Source organism: Octopus bimaculoides, chromosome 2 (genome assembly GCF_001194135.2).
Source record: "Octopus bimaculoides isolate UCB-OBI-ISO-001 chromosome 2, ASM119413v2, whole genome shotgun sequence".
NCBI classification, from domain to species: domain Eukaryota; kingdom Metazoa; phylum Mollusca; class Cephalopoda; order Octopoda; family Octopodidae; genus Octopus; species Octopus bimaculoides.
Window position 1 is genome coordinate 27,063,571 of NC_068982.1, and position 17,984 is coordinate 27,081,554.

The following is a 17,984-nucleotide window of genomic DNA, read 5'->3' on the forward strand; positions in this document are numbered from 1 at the left end:
CACACACACACACACACACACACACACACACACACAACAGGCTTCTTTCAGTTTTCATCTACTAAATCCACTCACAAAGATTTGATTGCCTTGGAGCTATACTAGACACTTGCCCAAGGTGCCATGCAATGGGGCTGAACCCAAAACCATGTGGTTGTGAACTTCTTAACCACACAGCCATGTCTGCAAGACATTCTATCCAATACTCTAATAACTTTACTGATTCTCTGCTTTATATTCTGCTATACTTCTATAACTTTTGCGCATATTAAGAAATTATAAGGCATATACTTAGTCTGTGACAGTAGAACATAGACTAAAGAGTTTTAATGTTTAGTTATATGCCTTTATATTTTGATTTCAAATCCAACAAGAAAGGAATTTATTTTTATTTATCATATCTCTAGAGTTGATAAATACATGCCAGAAATACTGGTGTTGTTTCACTTGTCTCTATTCCTCTTCCCAACAAATTTTTGGCCTCATGCCAGTGTTATGGATTATTATTAAATATCATAAAAGTAACAAAGACACTCCCAGCAAGTGAAACTTATAGCCTAGTCTTAAACTTATAGCCTAGTCCTAGTTAAAAAATAGCTTTTCATTTGTGTCATCACTCTGACTTTTTGGTAAAGCATGAATTCCACCTCAATTCAGTTCACTTTTATACAGATGGTGTTGGGCTTGATTGTCAAACAGAATGTCTGATGGTATTTCCAGCTCTCGACATTCTGAGTTGAAAAACCATCAAGGTCAATTTTGCTTTCATCCTTTCAGGGTCAGTAAAATAAAAATACCAGTCAAGTACTGGAGGAGTCAATTTAATGGACTAATCCCTTCCACCAAATTTCTGAGCTTGTGCCTATGTAAGAAACTAGTTTTACGTCATCATCAACATCATTATTTTATGTCCATTTTCCATGCTGGCATGGGTTGCATGGTTCATTACAGAGCAAGTCAGTTCTTATTCAGTTATTGCTTTACTAGACAGTTTGGAAGACCATGTCTTATTTAGTTGTCTCAGTTTCAGTACAGTTTCTACAATTTCATGCCCTTCCTAACACCAACCACTTTACAGTATAGGAATAAATTTTCAATCATCATCATCACCATCGTCATTATTACTATCACCAGTATGCATCATCATCATCACCATCACCACCATCATCATCATTATTATCTTCTTTTCAAAATATATTTTTGAAGCATGAAAAATTGAAGAAGAATTTGAAGGTAAAACTGGAAATGGCCAAATTTCTTCAAGATACAATCATGGAAAGTGCAGTAAGAAGTAAAGCAAAGAAAAGCAATGAAAATATGGTACAAGAATTCTCAAATTTCATGAATCAGGTATATATATGTCTTTCTATATATGTATTAGATATCCCCCTTTGCATTATTCAACTCACTCATTGTAGTAGTGCATCTTCAAGGAAATTCTGAATGATTAATGATTTAAGTTCTAAATTGTAGATCAGCATAATGTGGCAAGCTGACAGATTTATTAGCATGCCAGGCAAAATGCTGTGAAGCATTTTGCCCATCTTTACATTCTGAGTTCAAATTCCGCTGAGGTCAACTTTGCCTTTCATCCTTTTGGGATGAACACTAGGATCAATGTAACTGACTTACCTGTCCCCCAAACTTGCTGGCCTTGTGCCAAAATTTGAAACCAAATTATCGGACAGTATGCACAATATAAAGATGCTTTGGCTATAGTTTGAACACTGATCAAATGATAAAGTTTGACACAAGCCAATACTCCAGACATTTTTTCATTCAATTTGCAACTGGAAGAAAAATAAAACACTATGCCAAATATTTGAAATACCTTTAAGACATTTTCCCTTTTTTTTTTTTTATTTGGATCCTTTATTTCATGTATAATAAAAGAATGTACAACTTCATTTTCCAGATAAGAAGTTCTGGGTTGCAAACATCAACAAAAGAAATTCTCAAATTTTCCAAATTGTTTGAAGATGAGATCACATTAGATAACCTCTCCAGATTGCAGCTACAAGCACTTTGCCGAGTATTGATGCTCCCTGTCATTGGTACTGACAATTTCCTTCGCTTCCAGCTTCGGATGAGATTACGACAACTGAAGACTGATGATAAGGTAGACCTAATTCTTGTTTGAAGTATCAGAAAAAAGTTCCATTTCTTTAAAAAATTTGTCCCATGAAAAATTTCAGATACCTTGGTGCAAAAATCAATGGTCTGTGATTTGAAACATAAATCCATTCATACATAAACATGTACATATATAATACTGTCCTTTCCACCCTATTTTACATTATCTCCTACTCCCAAACCACCATATCACCTCACTTTCTCCCCCACTTTTGCAATCTAACCATAATTACTACAAATAAATTGTAATTCTAATTGGTAAGTTTTGCCAAATTCTATTGCAGTTTCTTAGGTGAATACAATGTTCTCAGTTTTTTTGTTAACATAGACAGTATCAAAAAAAGATGTGTGTGTGTCCAACATAACCTTGAGTAAAGAGTCAAGGAACATCACAAAGTAATTCCCTTACATAGTATCAAAGCTTCTTTATAAACAGTGTTCTTTGTTTTGTGGAGTAGAAACATAGAGATCTTTTATATTCTATTTCATGACACAACAACATATAATTAACCATGGGAGATGCAAGGAACCTCTAGGTGGAGTCTAACCACCTTTGATATTTGCCTCTGGGATTTGGTGATGGACTTAGCAAAACATATACTGATTGAGAATTGCAACCATTTTAAATTCAAATGAGGTGTCACTGTGGAATCGTTGGAATTTTTGAAAAAAGCACATTCTCACCAGCAGAGTACATCCTGTCAGTATTCTTGCAACAATCAGATGTGATATTAGCTGTTTGACAACCAACCTTGTGCCATTCACTTCACTGCTCTCCTAATTCTGCCCATCAACTTACATGATAAAATAAAGTAAAAGTAAATTCTGGAAGTACACTGAAAGCCCTTTTTTTATTCTGTACAGATGATCCAAAAAGAAGGTGTTGACAGTTTAACAATTTGGGAATTGCAAGCAGCTTGCCGAGCTCGAGGTATGCGTTCACTCGGTGTTCCTGAAGAACGCCTCAAATTTCAGCTAGAACAGTGGCTAGAATTACATCTCAAAGAGAACATCCCTACTTCGCTGCTGTTGTTATCACGAGCTCTCTATCTCTCTGAGAATATGTCCACTACTGACCAATTGCAGGCAACATTATCTTCTCTACCTGAAACAACTGTAAGTTCTTAATCATATATTTCTTCTTTTTTCTTTACATTCTGGTATCTCTTGTTTCTTTATTAGTTTTTTTTATTTTATTTATTTGGTTAGCACAAGCTATTTGTTTCACTGACAAGATTTTGCTCATCATCAGTGTAAAATCTTCAGCTTGCCATTGAAGTGTGTCCTGTTATTCATTGTCTCTTCTTTGGCAATTATCACTGGTTCTCTAAAATTACTTATTCCATTTGCTTCTCATCCTGTAATTTCTGCTGTTTCACCTACTAAACATCTCTATTAAAGAAAATTTTTTAAATTGTATTTTAGTGTTTCTTGAAATGAAGTAAAAGCACTTCTGTTTCAGGAACCTAACATTTCATGTCGAGCCCTTTTTTCCAATGAAAATAAAAGCTCTACTTGAAATATATGGCATACCATCTTGTGTCTTACTCCTGTTCAAGCTAATAATAGAGCTACTACATGGTTGCTCAACCTACTAGAAATAGAAGCTAAATTCCATCAAATCAAACCCACTGTCTTAGAAGAGAATTCTTGGATATGATTCTGGATTTCCTGCACTAGAAAAAAAGATGGAATGGTCATAGCTTGGAGTGCTTGTGATCATGTTTTCCTTTGAGTGTTTTGCTGTTTGTTTGAAATGACTGAACCTCTTCTTTGGTGTGTCTTCTTTTACTCTATGAGGTCTACTACCTACAGTTCTACAGTTAAGGGTTGTCATTGAGAATATGAACTCCACTCCTGTTATTCTAGGAATATGACACTGGCAAATCCCCAAACCCAATCTTTGGTAATTTGATATCATCAGCATCATAAGATGTCCGTCTTCCATGCTGGCATGGATTTGATGGCTCAACAGAATCTGATGAGCTGGAGGACTATGTCAAGCTTCAGTGCCTGCTTTGGCATAGTTTCCATAGCTTTTTGCCTTTCCTAACAACAACACTTAAGATTTTTTTTTTTTTACCATAACACTACCACTAGTGAGGCCATTCAGTAATATGCAAGACAGGACCCCTCAAGTGAATGAGTGTGTATTGTTGATGGTGGTGGCTTTATGCTGGGTGTTGATTGGTTAAATTCTGATAGAGGGATAAGAACAGATGTCTGGCTGTAAAGGAGATAACACAGTTACTCCAGTTGGAAAAATAGAAATGAAATGATAGTGATGAGATGTTGGTGCATACCCTTAAAGTACAAGAGGGTGAATATAAGTAAGAATACAGATAGCAGAACAGAAAGGCTTGGTGGTAGGTTAAGTTTACAAGGGCGTGAAAGAAGAGTGACAGACGGTTCTAGAGTTATGTACCTCTGAGACCACCAGTTAAAGCAATGCTTTTTTTGGAACTATTAATCTACAACAATTTAAAGTGAATGATAACTCTGTTAATTTCAACTTAAAATCCTGTGTCTATGTTGTTAGCTTATGTTTAAATCTTGTGTCCACTTTGCAGACAGAGGAAGCCAAAATTAAAATCGCTGAGATATCCGGTGAGAAAGTTGATAATAAAGCTAAACTTCAACTTATCAAGCAAGAAGAAGCTGCCATCAAAAAGGAAAGGAAAGACTTGGAAGCCGAAGAACTACAACAAGAAAAAGAAAAGGTTAGTGTGAACAACTCTAGATTGTTGGTGTCTGTTTTGTGTTTTGAAATTCCTTATATCTAATATGTGCAGGTGCATGGCTTAGTGGTTCGGATGTAGGATTCATGATTGTGGTTTCTGTTCCTGGACCAGACGATGTGTTGTGTTCTTGAGAAAAACATTTCATTTCACATTCCTCCAGTCCACTCTGCTGGTAAAAATGAGTAATCCAACAACAAACTGGTGTCCCATCAAGGAAGTAAGATATACATGAGAGAAACTGGTAAACTGGCCCTATTCTCATTACAGAATAATGTGGACTAACGGTGGTGCTCCAGCATGACCGCAGCCACTTGGCTGAAACCCATAAATAAATAAATAACCTATATCTGATATGTATTTTGATATTGTATCTAATATCTATTTTCTATTTTGATACCAGCATACCTAGTTCCATGATAAAACCTGTTCATTTATATTTCAAAACACCAGTTTAATAATGACAAAGTTAGTTGTTCTTGATTGTTTTTGCAATGAACCAATTTACACAGGTAGTGTATTTCAACAGAGATATGGGGGATCGAAGTGTTTACATCAGTATGCAGCAAATCAAAATCTGTTCAGCATCGTTTATAAAACAATTGAAAAGAATCACTCTAAAAAACTTAGTGTTTTAAAGAAAGAAAATTTCGTAGAGAAAAAAAAGGATGATAATAAGGATAATGGGTAATATTTATCAATGGCAAAAATATTACATTATTTGTTGACGTATTCAAACATGCAACTGAAAAGATAAATTGTGATTCTGTAGTTCTCCAATTTTAGAATAATCTTCAAATTTTAACTGTAAAGTATTATCAAATTCAAGTAATGCAAGATGATGCTCCATATGTCAACTACAACTGCCTGCTATTCCTAAAATTTTCAAACCGTTTTTATATTTTCTAGCTTTTTTTTTTTTTTTTTTTTTTTTTTTTTTAGTTTTTGGCATAAATCTTTTTTTTTTTAAGTCATACTCTATAGAATATAATGTCTTTTGATAATGCTTGGTTATTGAGAAATTCCCACATTTGTCAAAATTAACATTTTTACTGGTATGATGACACTAGTAAATATTTATAAGGTTATAATTTTCTTTACTATCAACCTCAACTTTCGTGTATCGGTAACCATGTAGATAAGATTATTAACCTTGGTTTAGAAATAAAGGCTTTTAGTTTGAATCCTGTCTAGAACTACACACACAATCCAAGAATATGGGACCTTAATGATGACTGGAGAAGAAATGGATTGACATGTAGATATTAATATAAAGTTGAGATTAACAGTCCAAAGAATAAATTATAGTTGTACAGTAAATCTCTTTCTAAATATATCCTTTAGAAAATCTTTATTTAGCAGGAAAAAGTCATAAGTAATTTTTCTCTAGCTTGAGAAGATATCCATGTGAGGACATGTTTGACACATCCCACTCATATATATATATATATATATATATTATTATTTTTTCTCTTTTCAAATATTTGCAGAAAGCAGTGGAAATTGCTGCAAAACAGAGTGATGATGCCCTGGAAGACAAAGCCACAGTTCTTGTAGACAAAGCTGTCCCATTAGAAAGTCCTCCAGTAGCAGGTAAACCAGTTTAAACTTCTTTACTAAAATAGCAGTCTATGTTAGTTATTATTTTATTACCTTTTTTCCATTGGTGAGAAAGTGAATTCTATTTCCTTAGTAATTCTACTGCCAAATATTTTTTTATCAATGTTCATCATTACAGAGGCATCATGAGTGATTGCCTTGCAGACTACTTTTGTTGTTGCTTAGTCTCATCTCTACACTGGTTCAACAGATTTATGTTCAAATATATTTGCACAATGTTTTAGTATAACAAGGGATCATATTATTTAATCTATCCTTTATATGAGATGGTCAGATGTGATCTGTAAACAATTTCACTGTTGTTGCTAGATAATATATGCACTCCTTCCTAAGCTCATAAGCTGTAGGCTTAAACCTAATTGTGTTGTGTATCCCCTAAACTTATAATGCATTACTCTATTTGTTAACATTTGCTACTACTCTGACACCACTGCCATTTCATGGTAAAGTAATTTGTCTTGGTTAAAAAAGGAAATATTTTGAATATTTAAGACATAAAGGCATCATTTCGCATCTTATACATGTGGTTTCAGATTCTACCCCAATGCAATGTCTTGGGCAAGTGAATAATCCAATACCCTGTAAGTGAATACAATAGATAAAAACAGCAAAGATGCCTGTCATATAATGCATATTTAGGAGTTTTTTGTTTGGTTTTTTAGTGTAGTATAAAATATTATTCATGGGAGATAAGTCTGTAATCAACCTTCCATCAACTTCTCCCAAATAATAAAATAATCTGAAATAATTAAGAGAAAATGTTATAAAATCTATTGTGCATGATCTTTTCATTACAACTTTGATATTTCTTCCCACTGAGATTGTTGTGAAAGTTGAATTAAAATTTTATAATTACAAAGGAAAATACACCTAAAAAGGTCATTAAAGTAGCAGTGTTATTAAACTACAAGTCGAACTACTGTGGGAGTCTTCCATCTGGCTGAGTCAGTATGGTCCCAGAATTCCTGTCAATAGGTTAACAATTCATTATACCAAGCTACCTGTAACAAAGATTCTTAATTGTCAATGGTTATTGTGTCTCTAGCTATCTTATCATTACCATATACCACAAGCTGTGCTATCAGTGTAGCAAATGAGATTTACTTTATGATGTAAGGTCTACTCCTTTTGTCAACGTCATAAAGAGGGATTGATTTATGTTGGTAAGCTTGTTAACACTGTCTGTTGGGTACTTTTAGCAGAATCCCTTCTTTTACAAGCATTCAGACCAGGTCTTAACTCTAAGGATAACTCAGTATCTTGATGTACTACTTCCTACTGTTGCAACCAATGATCCCATTAATTTTTTACTGTGGGTGTCTGCAGAAATTTGCATCATGTGCAAATTATATCTTTCTTAACCAAATATGTGTGTTCATCCAAGTAAACAATCCTCACTCAAAGTTATTCAGTTAAACGGAATCTAGTATCATCTTGAAAACTCAGTGTGTGCACATATCTCTCCTTTCTTCATTATATAACACATGTATGCACAGACACACAGCTTTGAGAGAATACTGGCTTCTTTCTCTCTTTTTCTGCCTCACCAGCCTTGAGGATCCTGCAAAGGTCATGGATGAATACTTTCTTGCTCGAAATAAAAGTAGAAAAGATTAAAAAAATACACCACATGATTCCAATGGGTTATAATCACTCAGCACACTGGTGTATGTCTAAATGATGATGTTCCACTGAATCTGCTGGTATCTTCACTAATTCATTCGTTTCTTCAGCTCTGCTGGTTCCTATTAATTTCCATTTGTTTTTCCAGCATCGCCATCCTCTCCTCCAGAAGAAGTGATCACCAATAAAGACTTGGAAATTATTGAGTCAGCTCTTGAAGAAATTGCTCTTGAGAAGCAACTCAGTATTGAACAGGAAGAACTTCAGGATCTCAAAGAAGAAGTCAGTGAATATAAAGAGGTGAGCCACTTCTTTCTTTATAACAAACATTTTTTTTTAATATATACTATTTTACTGATTTTGTCCTCTTTCTTAAATGTAAATTTGTAGTGCTAGTTTTACACTACTTTCAGTGTGTGTGTGTTTGTATACACAGGCATGACTGTGTGGTCAAGTGTCTTCTATAGCTCTAGGCTAGCAAGTGAATGTGGTAGTCTGTAACTGTACAAAGCTTGTTTTGTGTGTGTTTGTGTACGTGCATGCACATGTAGTGTCTGTGTGAATATTTACAACTATCTGTGCATTATGAAAAAGCTACAGATGATGATGTTTGTTGATAATTGCCTGTCATGAAATCATCCAGTATCTCTGTCCTTTCAAAACCTAACGGAATGAAATCTCCCTTACTTGAAAAATGGGTAAAGATTAGCTACAGTAAGAGCATCCAGCTGTAAAACTGTGCCTCATTAATCTTTGTTTGTGTAACCCATGTTAAATGGACATGAAAAGATAGAACAAATGTATATATGTTTGTGTGTGTGTATGTATATACATGCACACATATACAAACACACACACACATGCATTCACTCACATATATTTCATACTAATGCCAATATATTTTTTTCTTGTTCCTTCTTTAGGATGTGGAAGATCTGAAAGAAGTGATTCTATCCACTGGAGGCAGTCTGCGAGACTTGAAAGAGTCTAAAGCTTCAGAACGCTTGATGAAACACGTTCACAAACTCATCTCTCAGGCTGACTCTATCAACCAGAAACTCTTGAAAGAGAAAGTACAACTCTTGGAACAGATTGAAGTGAGTGAGGTCAGAGTGAAACGCAGCTCTGAACTCAAAGATGATGTGGAGAAATTGGACAAAGTTATGCAAGACATCAGCAGAAAGAAGTTAGTTTATTTTACTTTTACTTTAATCATGTCATCATTTTAACATTTTAATTTTCTTTGTCAGCATTAGAGCTAAACCAGTTATGTTATGTTAATTCGTTTGATATTAACATGTTAGATATTGCTTTTCATTCTATGACATAAAACTGTACATTTAAAAGTTTTCCTATTTAAATTGAAATCTCTCATTATAAATTTATGTTAGAACTTTTCATCATCATATGTTCCAAACACTGACTTAACCTCTGGTTCTTTAATACAAACTTCCTATTTTAAGGTGATCAAAATTTCATGTTAATTTATGTTCCAAACTCCAGTTTAATAACCAGTTATTTTACTAAATTCTTCATTATTTTAAAAATTACTTGGAGCAAAAGAAGTGTATTTCAACAGAAATATGGTAACAAAACGGGTTATACAAAAGTTATTTACTTTACTAAGTACCTCAGGTTCCTAATTATTTTCAAAACTAATTAAGTTGTAAAATAGTGTATTTCATTAGATATATGTCATGAAAAGGTTAATGCAGCTTAAGTTTATTGTCTTATGAATTAATAAGGGAGGTTACTTCACTCTTTTCTCATTCTTGCTTTCATCTGGTCTCAATCCAAAGTGAATCCACATTTTTTTTTAGGTTGGGGTAGCATTGTTTCTGAAATAGTATTCAGTCTTGAAATATATTCTGTATTCAAGGATTGTGGGGAAAATAATTATAGGTTTTATGTGGTTAAATATTTATCTTAGCAGAAATGTGACAGAATTAGACTAAATGGATTGTACCATTTACTTCTTTTCACTTCAAACTGAAACTTTAACAGGATTTACATTCTTCTGAAGTTTATAAAATATATTCTAAGAATGTTACCTGTAAAAGGTGGAGGCACAATGGCCCAGTTGTTAGGGCAGTGGATTCACAGCCGTCGGATCACAGTTTTGATTCCCAGACTGGGCATTGTGAGTGTTTATTGAGAGAAAACACTTAAAGCTCCACAAGGCTCCGGCAGGGGATGGTGGTGAACCCTGCTGTACTCTTTCACCACAACTTTCTCTCACTCTTTCTTCTTGTTTCTGTTGTACCTGTATTTCAAAGGGCCAGCCTTGTCACACTCTGTGTCACGCTGAATCTCCCCGAGAACTTTGTTAGGGGTACACATGTCTGTGGAGTGCTCAGCCACTTGCACATTAATTTCATGAGCAGGCTGTTCTGTTAATCAGATCAACTGGAACCCTCGTCGTCATAACTAACAGAGTGCCACGACCTGTAAAAGGCCTCAATCCATCTAAGTAAAATCTTTTTTTTTTTCTCTCTCTCAATTGTTTAATGCCATAAAACCAGGGCTAAGTAAAATAAACTGAATTGAATTTTTGAATTAATAAATGTCTTTAAACAAATGTAATAATTACTTGTATGAAAACTTTATTCTTTTCTGTTTTGATATATTTTTTAACACTTTAAGTTTGAAATGTTAAAAAATTATTCAGCTGAAGCATCAACAATAGATTATGAACACATCATAAATCAATGTTTAAGATTTTAATGTCAAAATAGTGACTTGGGCATGTTGTCTTCTGTTATCTCCTTGGGTTGATCAATGTCTTATCAGTGGAATTTGGTAGGTGGAAACTGTACGGATCCAAGTCACATGTAATGCAAATTAGCAGAGTTTTCTTAGCATTAGATAGCATGCCTCACTGTATATGCTCCAACTTTCTCCATACTGTGTTCAAATCCTACTTAGGTCAACTATGCCTTTCACCCTTTCAAGTCAATTGAAAAAAATTTCCAATCCATTGAGTGAGTTAGAGGAACTGTTAGGGGGTCAGGAAAGACGCCTCTCAGTATCAGTTGTAGCCTTTTATATTCTGATAGCAATATCTGTAGCAACACTGATGTCAAACTGTATTGTCCTAAGTTGGCAACTTTTCTTTTAGATAAACATGAATGACATGGAGAGAGGAGACTTGCATGCATGAACAACTGCCAGTCTTCTTCAAAAACTTTTACCCATGTCTGTACATACATGAGAAGGTACACAATTGATTTTGACTAATGGCAGCTCTAATATGAATATTTAATCTAGAAGGTGTGTGTTTTTCCACATTGGTTCTGTTTGAGTAGAAGTGATGTTTGGAGGTTTGATATGAAAGAAAAAAAACAGTGGAAAAACTTATTTGAGAAACAAGTAAAGGTTGGCATATGGGAAGTCATTCAGCTGTAAAATACTGCTTCAAGGAGCCTCATCTAACCTCATGCCACCATGGGAAAAATGCATACTAAAAAGTGATGATGATGATAATGACAATACTGCCGCTCTACCATTTGAGATGGAATAAAGAACAACAGACCTCTAACAGAGCCATCATGTGATAAATACATGGTGCAAATAATCTCAGCAAACCTGTTCTTCATGTTCTTGTCTGAAAATGTTGCATATTATTTGATGTCATTTATATGTTCTTTTCTCTGTCTATTGTTTATATAGAGACAATCTAATCAGCATTAATGAAATTGTTCTGGCTCTGAAAAGACTGCAGAAGGTACCTGATGAGACACGTGCACAGATGATTGTTGAAGTACTTGATGAAGACAAAGATGGCAAAGTTGACATTTCACTGGCTCTAAAGGTAAACCTGTGATAGACATTATTCATTAGGAGATATATATTCTTATTGTAAACTATGTAACTCTTTTGATACCAATCTACCTATGAATACCCTTAATCCTCTGATAGAAAATTCATTAGGAGATATAAGAGGTATATTATAAGTTGTAAAGTTACCCCTGTGGTTATATGTAAGCTAATATAAATATCTAGGGGTGCAAAAATTAGGTTTGATTTCATAAAGGCTATTATAAAATAATAATATGATCAGGTAGGGTAGAACATCATAGAAGGGAATAAATAGTAACTTTTCCATGCCTCTTTCTTGTCCACATCACTAAGTGCAAGTATGCCATTATCCTTCTGCACACTCTTCTCTTTTACAATATCTTGATTCTCATTGACACACTGTCTAGCAATCTGGAACACTTCATGTCTCTGATCCTCATGCTGTAGGACATCGACAAACCTCTTCTTTTCTGCTTCTACCCTAGCTAGATAAACCTGACATCTAGACCCCCTTTTAGCTTTCTGATATAATTCTTTGGTACTCACTTTTTCCATTCTTTCCAAACCCATCTCTTCTCTTTTATGGCCCTGTCAATGTCACTGTTCCACCACCACATCACCCTTGGTCTGGTAGAGGCTTTGCTCCAACCACAGAATTGATTTGTTGCCCTTAGCATACAGATATAAGCTAATAAACGTTTTAAGATGATTTATCATTTTAAGTCACCTGTCTTGGAACCAGTTACTGACATATACACATATGTGTATGTAGGCAATAAATGTTTATCTTTACAGTTTGACAAAGGTTGACTAAAATTTTTTGTTATTTTTCACAGACAATTGAGCATTTAACCCGAGACAATTTGAAACTGAATCCATCACAAGTGACAGAGGTCCTTGATCTTCTCAAAAAGGAAAGCTTCTTGGAGGAAGAAGAAAAAATGATGGAAAAATTGGCAAAAGATAAAGAACGGAGTAAGTTGCAGCAACCAATTGATGATACGTTTATGACTGAAGAAGAGCAGCCCCCAAAGAAAGCCCAGCAACAAAACAATTAATTTTGAAAAATAAAGAAAAACACATATAGAAGAAAACACACAGGGTAGCAAATATCTTCAGAAATAAGTAGCATCTACGTATGATTGTCATTTTCATCTTTTATTACTCGTGGGCTGCTATAACTGATTAGTGTCAGTGTCATTTAACAATTCTTTCCATCTGTGTATGGGATTTATTTCATTTACTGTGGTCCTCATTTTCAAAACATGGTAGGAATGCAAATAGCAAGAGAACCCAAGGGTCGTACAAGACCTCCTTCACGGCCAACATATTGCTCCCGAGTCACAGATTGGAGAGCCCTGGCTTAGGCCGACACTATTTGTCAGTCTTCACCAGAAGTTGAAAGCCAATTAACTCCACTCTAGAAAATAACAGAAGAGGTGTGCACCATTGTAATTTCTTAACTTTAGCCATCTTTTTTACCCCATACCTTATTAACATAATTCTTAACACTGACACTGGGTAGAATTGTAAAATATTTGATTTAAAAATCATCCTGACGCTACACAATGTTCCATCTGCATTTTGTAGGAAGAATGCTTTGACCATTTAGTATTCACACTACCACTGCTATACATTGTTCTGGAGTTTTTGGCTTTTGTTAAAGATGGTCTGTATTTCTCATGCCTATGTCTACTGATGTTTTCTACAGAAACATTGCATAGGTTGTTTTTGTTGACACTCTCATGATACACAAAGAATTGTCTTTGAGAATGAATTGAGGTTGACTCTTCTGGCTATCGGTATAAATAAATAGCTGTGTCTTTGTTGATACTGTTACTTATTGCTAATAATCCTAATGGAATTTGTTTATTGAAAGTATATCCCATTATATGGGTAAATAAAAAGAAAAATCCAAGTTATTTTATTGTTCTTGTTCATTTCTTTTCAAAGTAAATGTTTAGATGAAAAATGTAATCTCAGTTTTATTTTATATACACACATTTTTTTTTTTTTGTAGAAACAAAAGAAAGACAATGATGCAATATTTTCTTTTGAACATTAGTAATGTTATTTTGTACAAGATACAAAGCAAATTTTATTTATTTTTTAAAATTTAATAGAAAATAATTTTCAGGAAAATAGTAACCTACATCAATATTTTCCAATCTTTTCTTTTAGATTTGTCTCCTGTTTATTTAACACAAAATTTCATATCTATGCTTGCTTATACTTTTGAGACTCTCATGAATATCATGAATCTCATCTAATTTATTACATGAAATGAGAACTAAAGACTGGTCTTTAAACACTCTGAAGAGCTTTTCATCCTTTATAGTATATTACTGATAATTCATTTATCAAGTGTTAAAACAAAAATCAGTATTAAAAATATCAGCTGACAGGTTTTGATTTTTTTTTCACTACACTATTTTCTTTTACCAATATTTCTTTCACTTTTACATGGAATATGTCTGTGAATTTGAACATTTACTCAACAGTTGGTTCTTACAACTATATGTGTTCCTTGGTTAATTTCACAAGAATATGAGAGGAAAAATCAGATGCTTCAGTGTTTATACATGTTCAAAGTTATAAGCAATGTAACTGAAATGAAACAGCTACAGGGGACCATTATGTTAATAAAATCAAAGTTGATAAAATATAGTAAGAAGCACAAAAACAAATAATAAACTAAATTATACAACACAAAATACAAAAAAAAAGTTCAAGTGATGCAACCGGAATGAGGGTGTGCTAAAAAGTTCGTAGGCTGACCAAAATACTCTCATGGAATGTGACCAAATGAGGTTTATTTTTAAACATAGTCCCCTTTGCAGCTTACTTTTTCCATTGGTGTTGCATTGCTTGGATCCTATTGGTGAAGAAGTTTCGTTCCTGTTGATAAGAAAAAAAAAAGTCATCAACAGCAGATATAACGTCCTCATCACAGCCATACTGGTTCCCAGCCAAGTGTTTTTTCGTGTTGGGAAACATGATAATCAGATGAGGCCAGAGCCATTGAAACCAAAGATTTGTGTGCTGGAGCACTGTCGTGATGAATCAAAATTCCTTTCATTAGTTTTCCTGAGCATTTGGTCTTGATCCTCTTTTGTAACTGCTTCAGCAAGTTGACATGGTATTCTCCATTGATGGTGTGGCCCTTCTGAAGATAGTCAATAAACAATGCCTTTTGCATCCCCAAAATCTGAGGATGAAACAACCTTCGCAGGATATGCTAATAGCATTGGCTATTTGATTTATAGTCAATTGTCCTTCATCCATCACTATGTGGTGAATACGATCAATGTTTTCCTCGGTAGGTGCAGTTGCAGGATGTCCAGACCATGAGTCATCTTCAAGACTCTCCCAACCGCTCCTAAATTCAGTTGCCCACTTTTGCACTATTGATAAAGCTTCAGTGTCCTCTCCTAATATTGCAACTATGTCAGCATTAATGTCCTTGGGAGCTAAACCGTTTTTTCTGTAGGTACTTGATAACACCAGGATGCTAAATTTTGTCCCATTTTCAAGTGAAGTTGCTACTAATTACTTTTGAAGTCTTATTTGAACAGTTAGATATCAGTTTATCTAGCAAGAAGCAACGTAATTATTAATATAAGTTGAAATTAATGCATGCAAGATTTCACAGCTTTAGCATCGTTGGCCTATGAAGTTTTCAGCCCAAACTCGTATATTTGATTTGTTATGAAACTTTTATAAGTCCATTTGACTAAATGACAGGTGGGAGACAATTTCAAAGTTTGATAGTTAAAAATTCACGTAACTTGATATGGAACTGTAGACATTCTCTTTGTCACATGCTGGCTAACAGAAAAAAAAAAAAAAAAAAAAAAGATCAAAGGCGGCGAGCTGGCAGAAACGTTAGCACGCCGGGCGAAATGCTTAGCGGTATTTCGTCTGCCATTACGTTCTGAGTTCAAATTCTGCCGAGGTCGACTTTCCTTTCATCCTTTCGGGGTTGATAAATTAAGTACCAGTTACGCACTGGGGTCGATGTAATCGACTTAACCCCTTTGTCTGTCCTTGTTTGTCCCCCCTATGTTTAGCCCTTTGTGGGCAATAAAGAAATAAGAAGAAAAAAAAGAAAAGAACTTACAATACACCGCTGAAAGTCAAGGAACAAAACTACTGTATGAGTGAGTTGTGTACAAGTTATTCCCCTTAAATTGTCATAGCTTAACGGTTTGATTACGTCAAGGCAATCATTTATTTATCTTCGATTTTATTAAGTTCATTTGTATGAATTAATATTATACACTTTGTAATGTTATTCTAAACTGTTCGCCTAACTGCAAAATTCTAAGATATAACCATTAATTCTACGTAACTCATTTAAACTGAAACAAACCAATGGTCTTGAGTTAGTCGTGCAAGTGGTACCGACTTAGATTAGGCGCTCATTAGTTTTTACGTCAGTTGCTTAATTTACTGAGTCGACTGTACTGTTAATCTCTTTAATATCGAAACACAGCAATCTAGGATATCCGTTATACTTGTTTCAAAATATATTTTATTTGTAACCTGAAAATAAGGCAACGATAGTAAATAGTGGTTAGAAAGAACTATTAAATACGAGGCTGTGAGTTGGCTAAGCTGTAAATATAGACAAAATGCGTAGCAGCATTTCGTCTGTTTTTATGTTCTGTGTTCAAATATCGCCGAGGTTGACTTTGCTTTTCATCTTTTCGGTATTAATAAAATAAGTACTACATTATTTACATTCGACGGGTATTTGTCATCGTCTTGTTTGTTCTTAACACAACGTTTCGGCTGATATAACCTCCAGCTTTCTTCGGGTGTTTTGGGGAAATTTCGAACTTGGGTTCTCATTCCTAAGGGTTTTTTTTTTTTTTTAAATATTATTATTATTATTATTATTATTCAGGTCACTGCTTGGAATTGAACTCGGAATCTTGGGGTTAGTAGCCCGCGCTCTTAACCACTACGCCATATGCCCCAAAACACCTGTTGAAGGCTGGAGGGTATATCAGCCGAAATGTTGTGTTAACAACAAACAAGATGAGGACAAATATCTGTCGAATGTAAATAATGTACATAATTCCTCGTGGAGGCGCAATGGCCCAGTGGTTAGGGCAGCGGATCGCGGTTTCTATTCCCAGACCACAACTTTCTCTCACTCTTACTTCCTGTTTCTGTTGTGCCTGTAATTCAAAGGGCCAGCCTTGTCACACTGTGTCACGCTGAATATCCCCGAGAACTACATTAAAGGTACGCCTGTCTGTGGAGTGCTCAGCCACTTGCACGTTAATTTCACGAGCAGGCTGTTCCGTTGATCGGATCAACTGGAACCCTCGACGGAGTGCCGACAACAACAACAACAATATATATATGATGTATTCGTTTTTGTGTCACCGAGAGTCTGCAAGCTCTCCACTTAAACTAAGTCTACAGTGTATCATTATATATATATCAGTATCAAATTATGAAGTTGCGCTGCCACATGACATGTACAATTACATATATATTAGCATACCCGTATCGTCAAAAATATTGACAGTTTTTATGAATGACAGAAAATGGCGCATCAAAACAATGGGAGAAACCATTGATAAACTTACAATAGAGTAAATATATGTACAAACACAATATCAAAACATAAACAATCAGATACGGTTATCACGTTTTTTATTTTAAATATTATCATCGTCGTAATTATATATATACAGGGTAACTCAATAGTCTCCATACATAGGAAATATTTTTTTTTATATAAGAAACAGTTAATAAGATCCCCTGATCTGACCCCTCTTGATTTCTATCTTTGGGGGCATTTGAAAGGCATGGTGTATTGCTGGAAGTTAAAGACCTAAATCATTTGAAGGAAAGCATCACCAACTCATTTGCACATGTATCATCAGATGTGCTATTACGAGTTCACAATGAGTTGGGTAAACGTATTGCAATGTGTATTCAATACAATGGTAACCATATAGAGCCTGTTAAATAAAAGATACTGTTCTTATAAACTGTTTCTTACAAAAACATAAATTGTTCCTATGTATGGCGACTTTTGAATCACCCTGTATA

General features: G+C 34.5%; 1 protein-coding gene across 8 annotated transcripts in view; it reads left to right on the top strand.

Annotated features, from left to right (window-relative positions):
- Window positions 1–13,834, top strand: part of LOC106868837 (mitochondrial proton/calcium exchanger protein) — a 78,488-nt gene extending 64,654 nt beyond the window's left edge. For all 8 annotated transcript variants that reach the window (XM_014914286.2, XM_014914276.2, XM_014914294.2 and 5 more), the window contains 9 exons: window positions 1,207–1,350; window positions 1,916–2,119; window positions 2,998–3,249; window positions 4,704–4,853; window positions 6,362–6,464; window positions 8,263–8,414; window positions 9,038–9,300; window positions 11,784–11,925; window positions 12,749–13,834. In XM_014914286.2, the coding sequence (XP_014769772.1) occupies window positions 1,207–1,350; window positions 1,916–2,119; window positions 2,998–3,249; window positions 4,704–4,853; window positions 6,362–6,464; window positions 8,263–8,414; window positions 9,038–9,300; window positions 11,784–11,925; window positions 12,749–12,970 (1,632 nt within the window). In that variant the 3' untranslated portion in view covers window positions 12,971–13,834. The remainder of the gene's footprint in view (window positions 1–1,206; window positions 1,351–1,915; window positions 2,120–2,997; window positions 3,250–4,703; window positions 4,854–6,361; window positions 6,465–8,262; window positions 8,415–9,037; window positions 9,301–11,783; window positions 11,926–12,748) is intronic.
- Window positions 13,835–17,984: the final 4,150 nt, after the last annotated feature.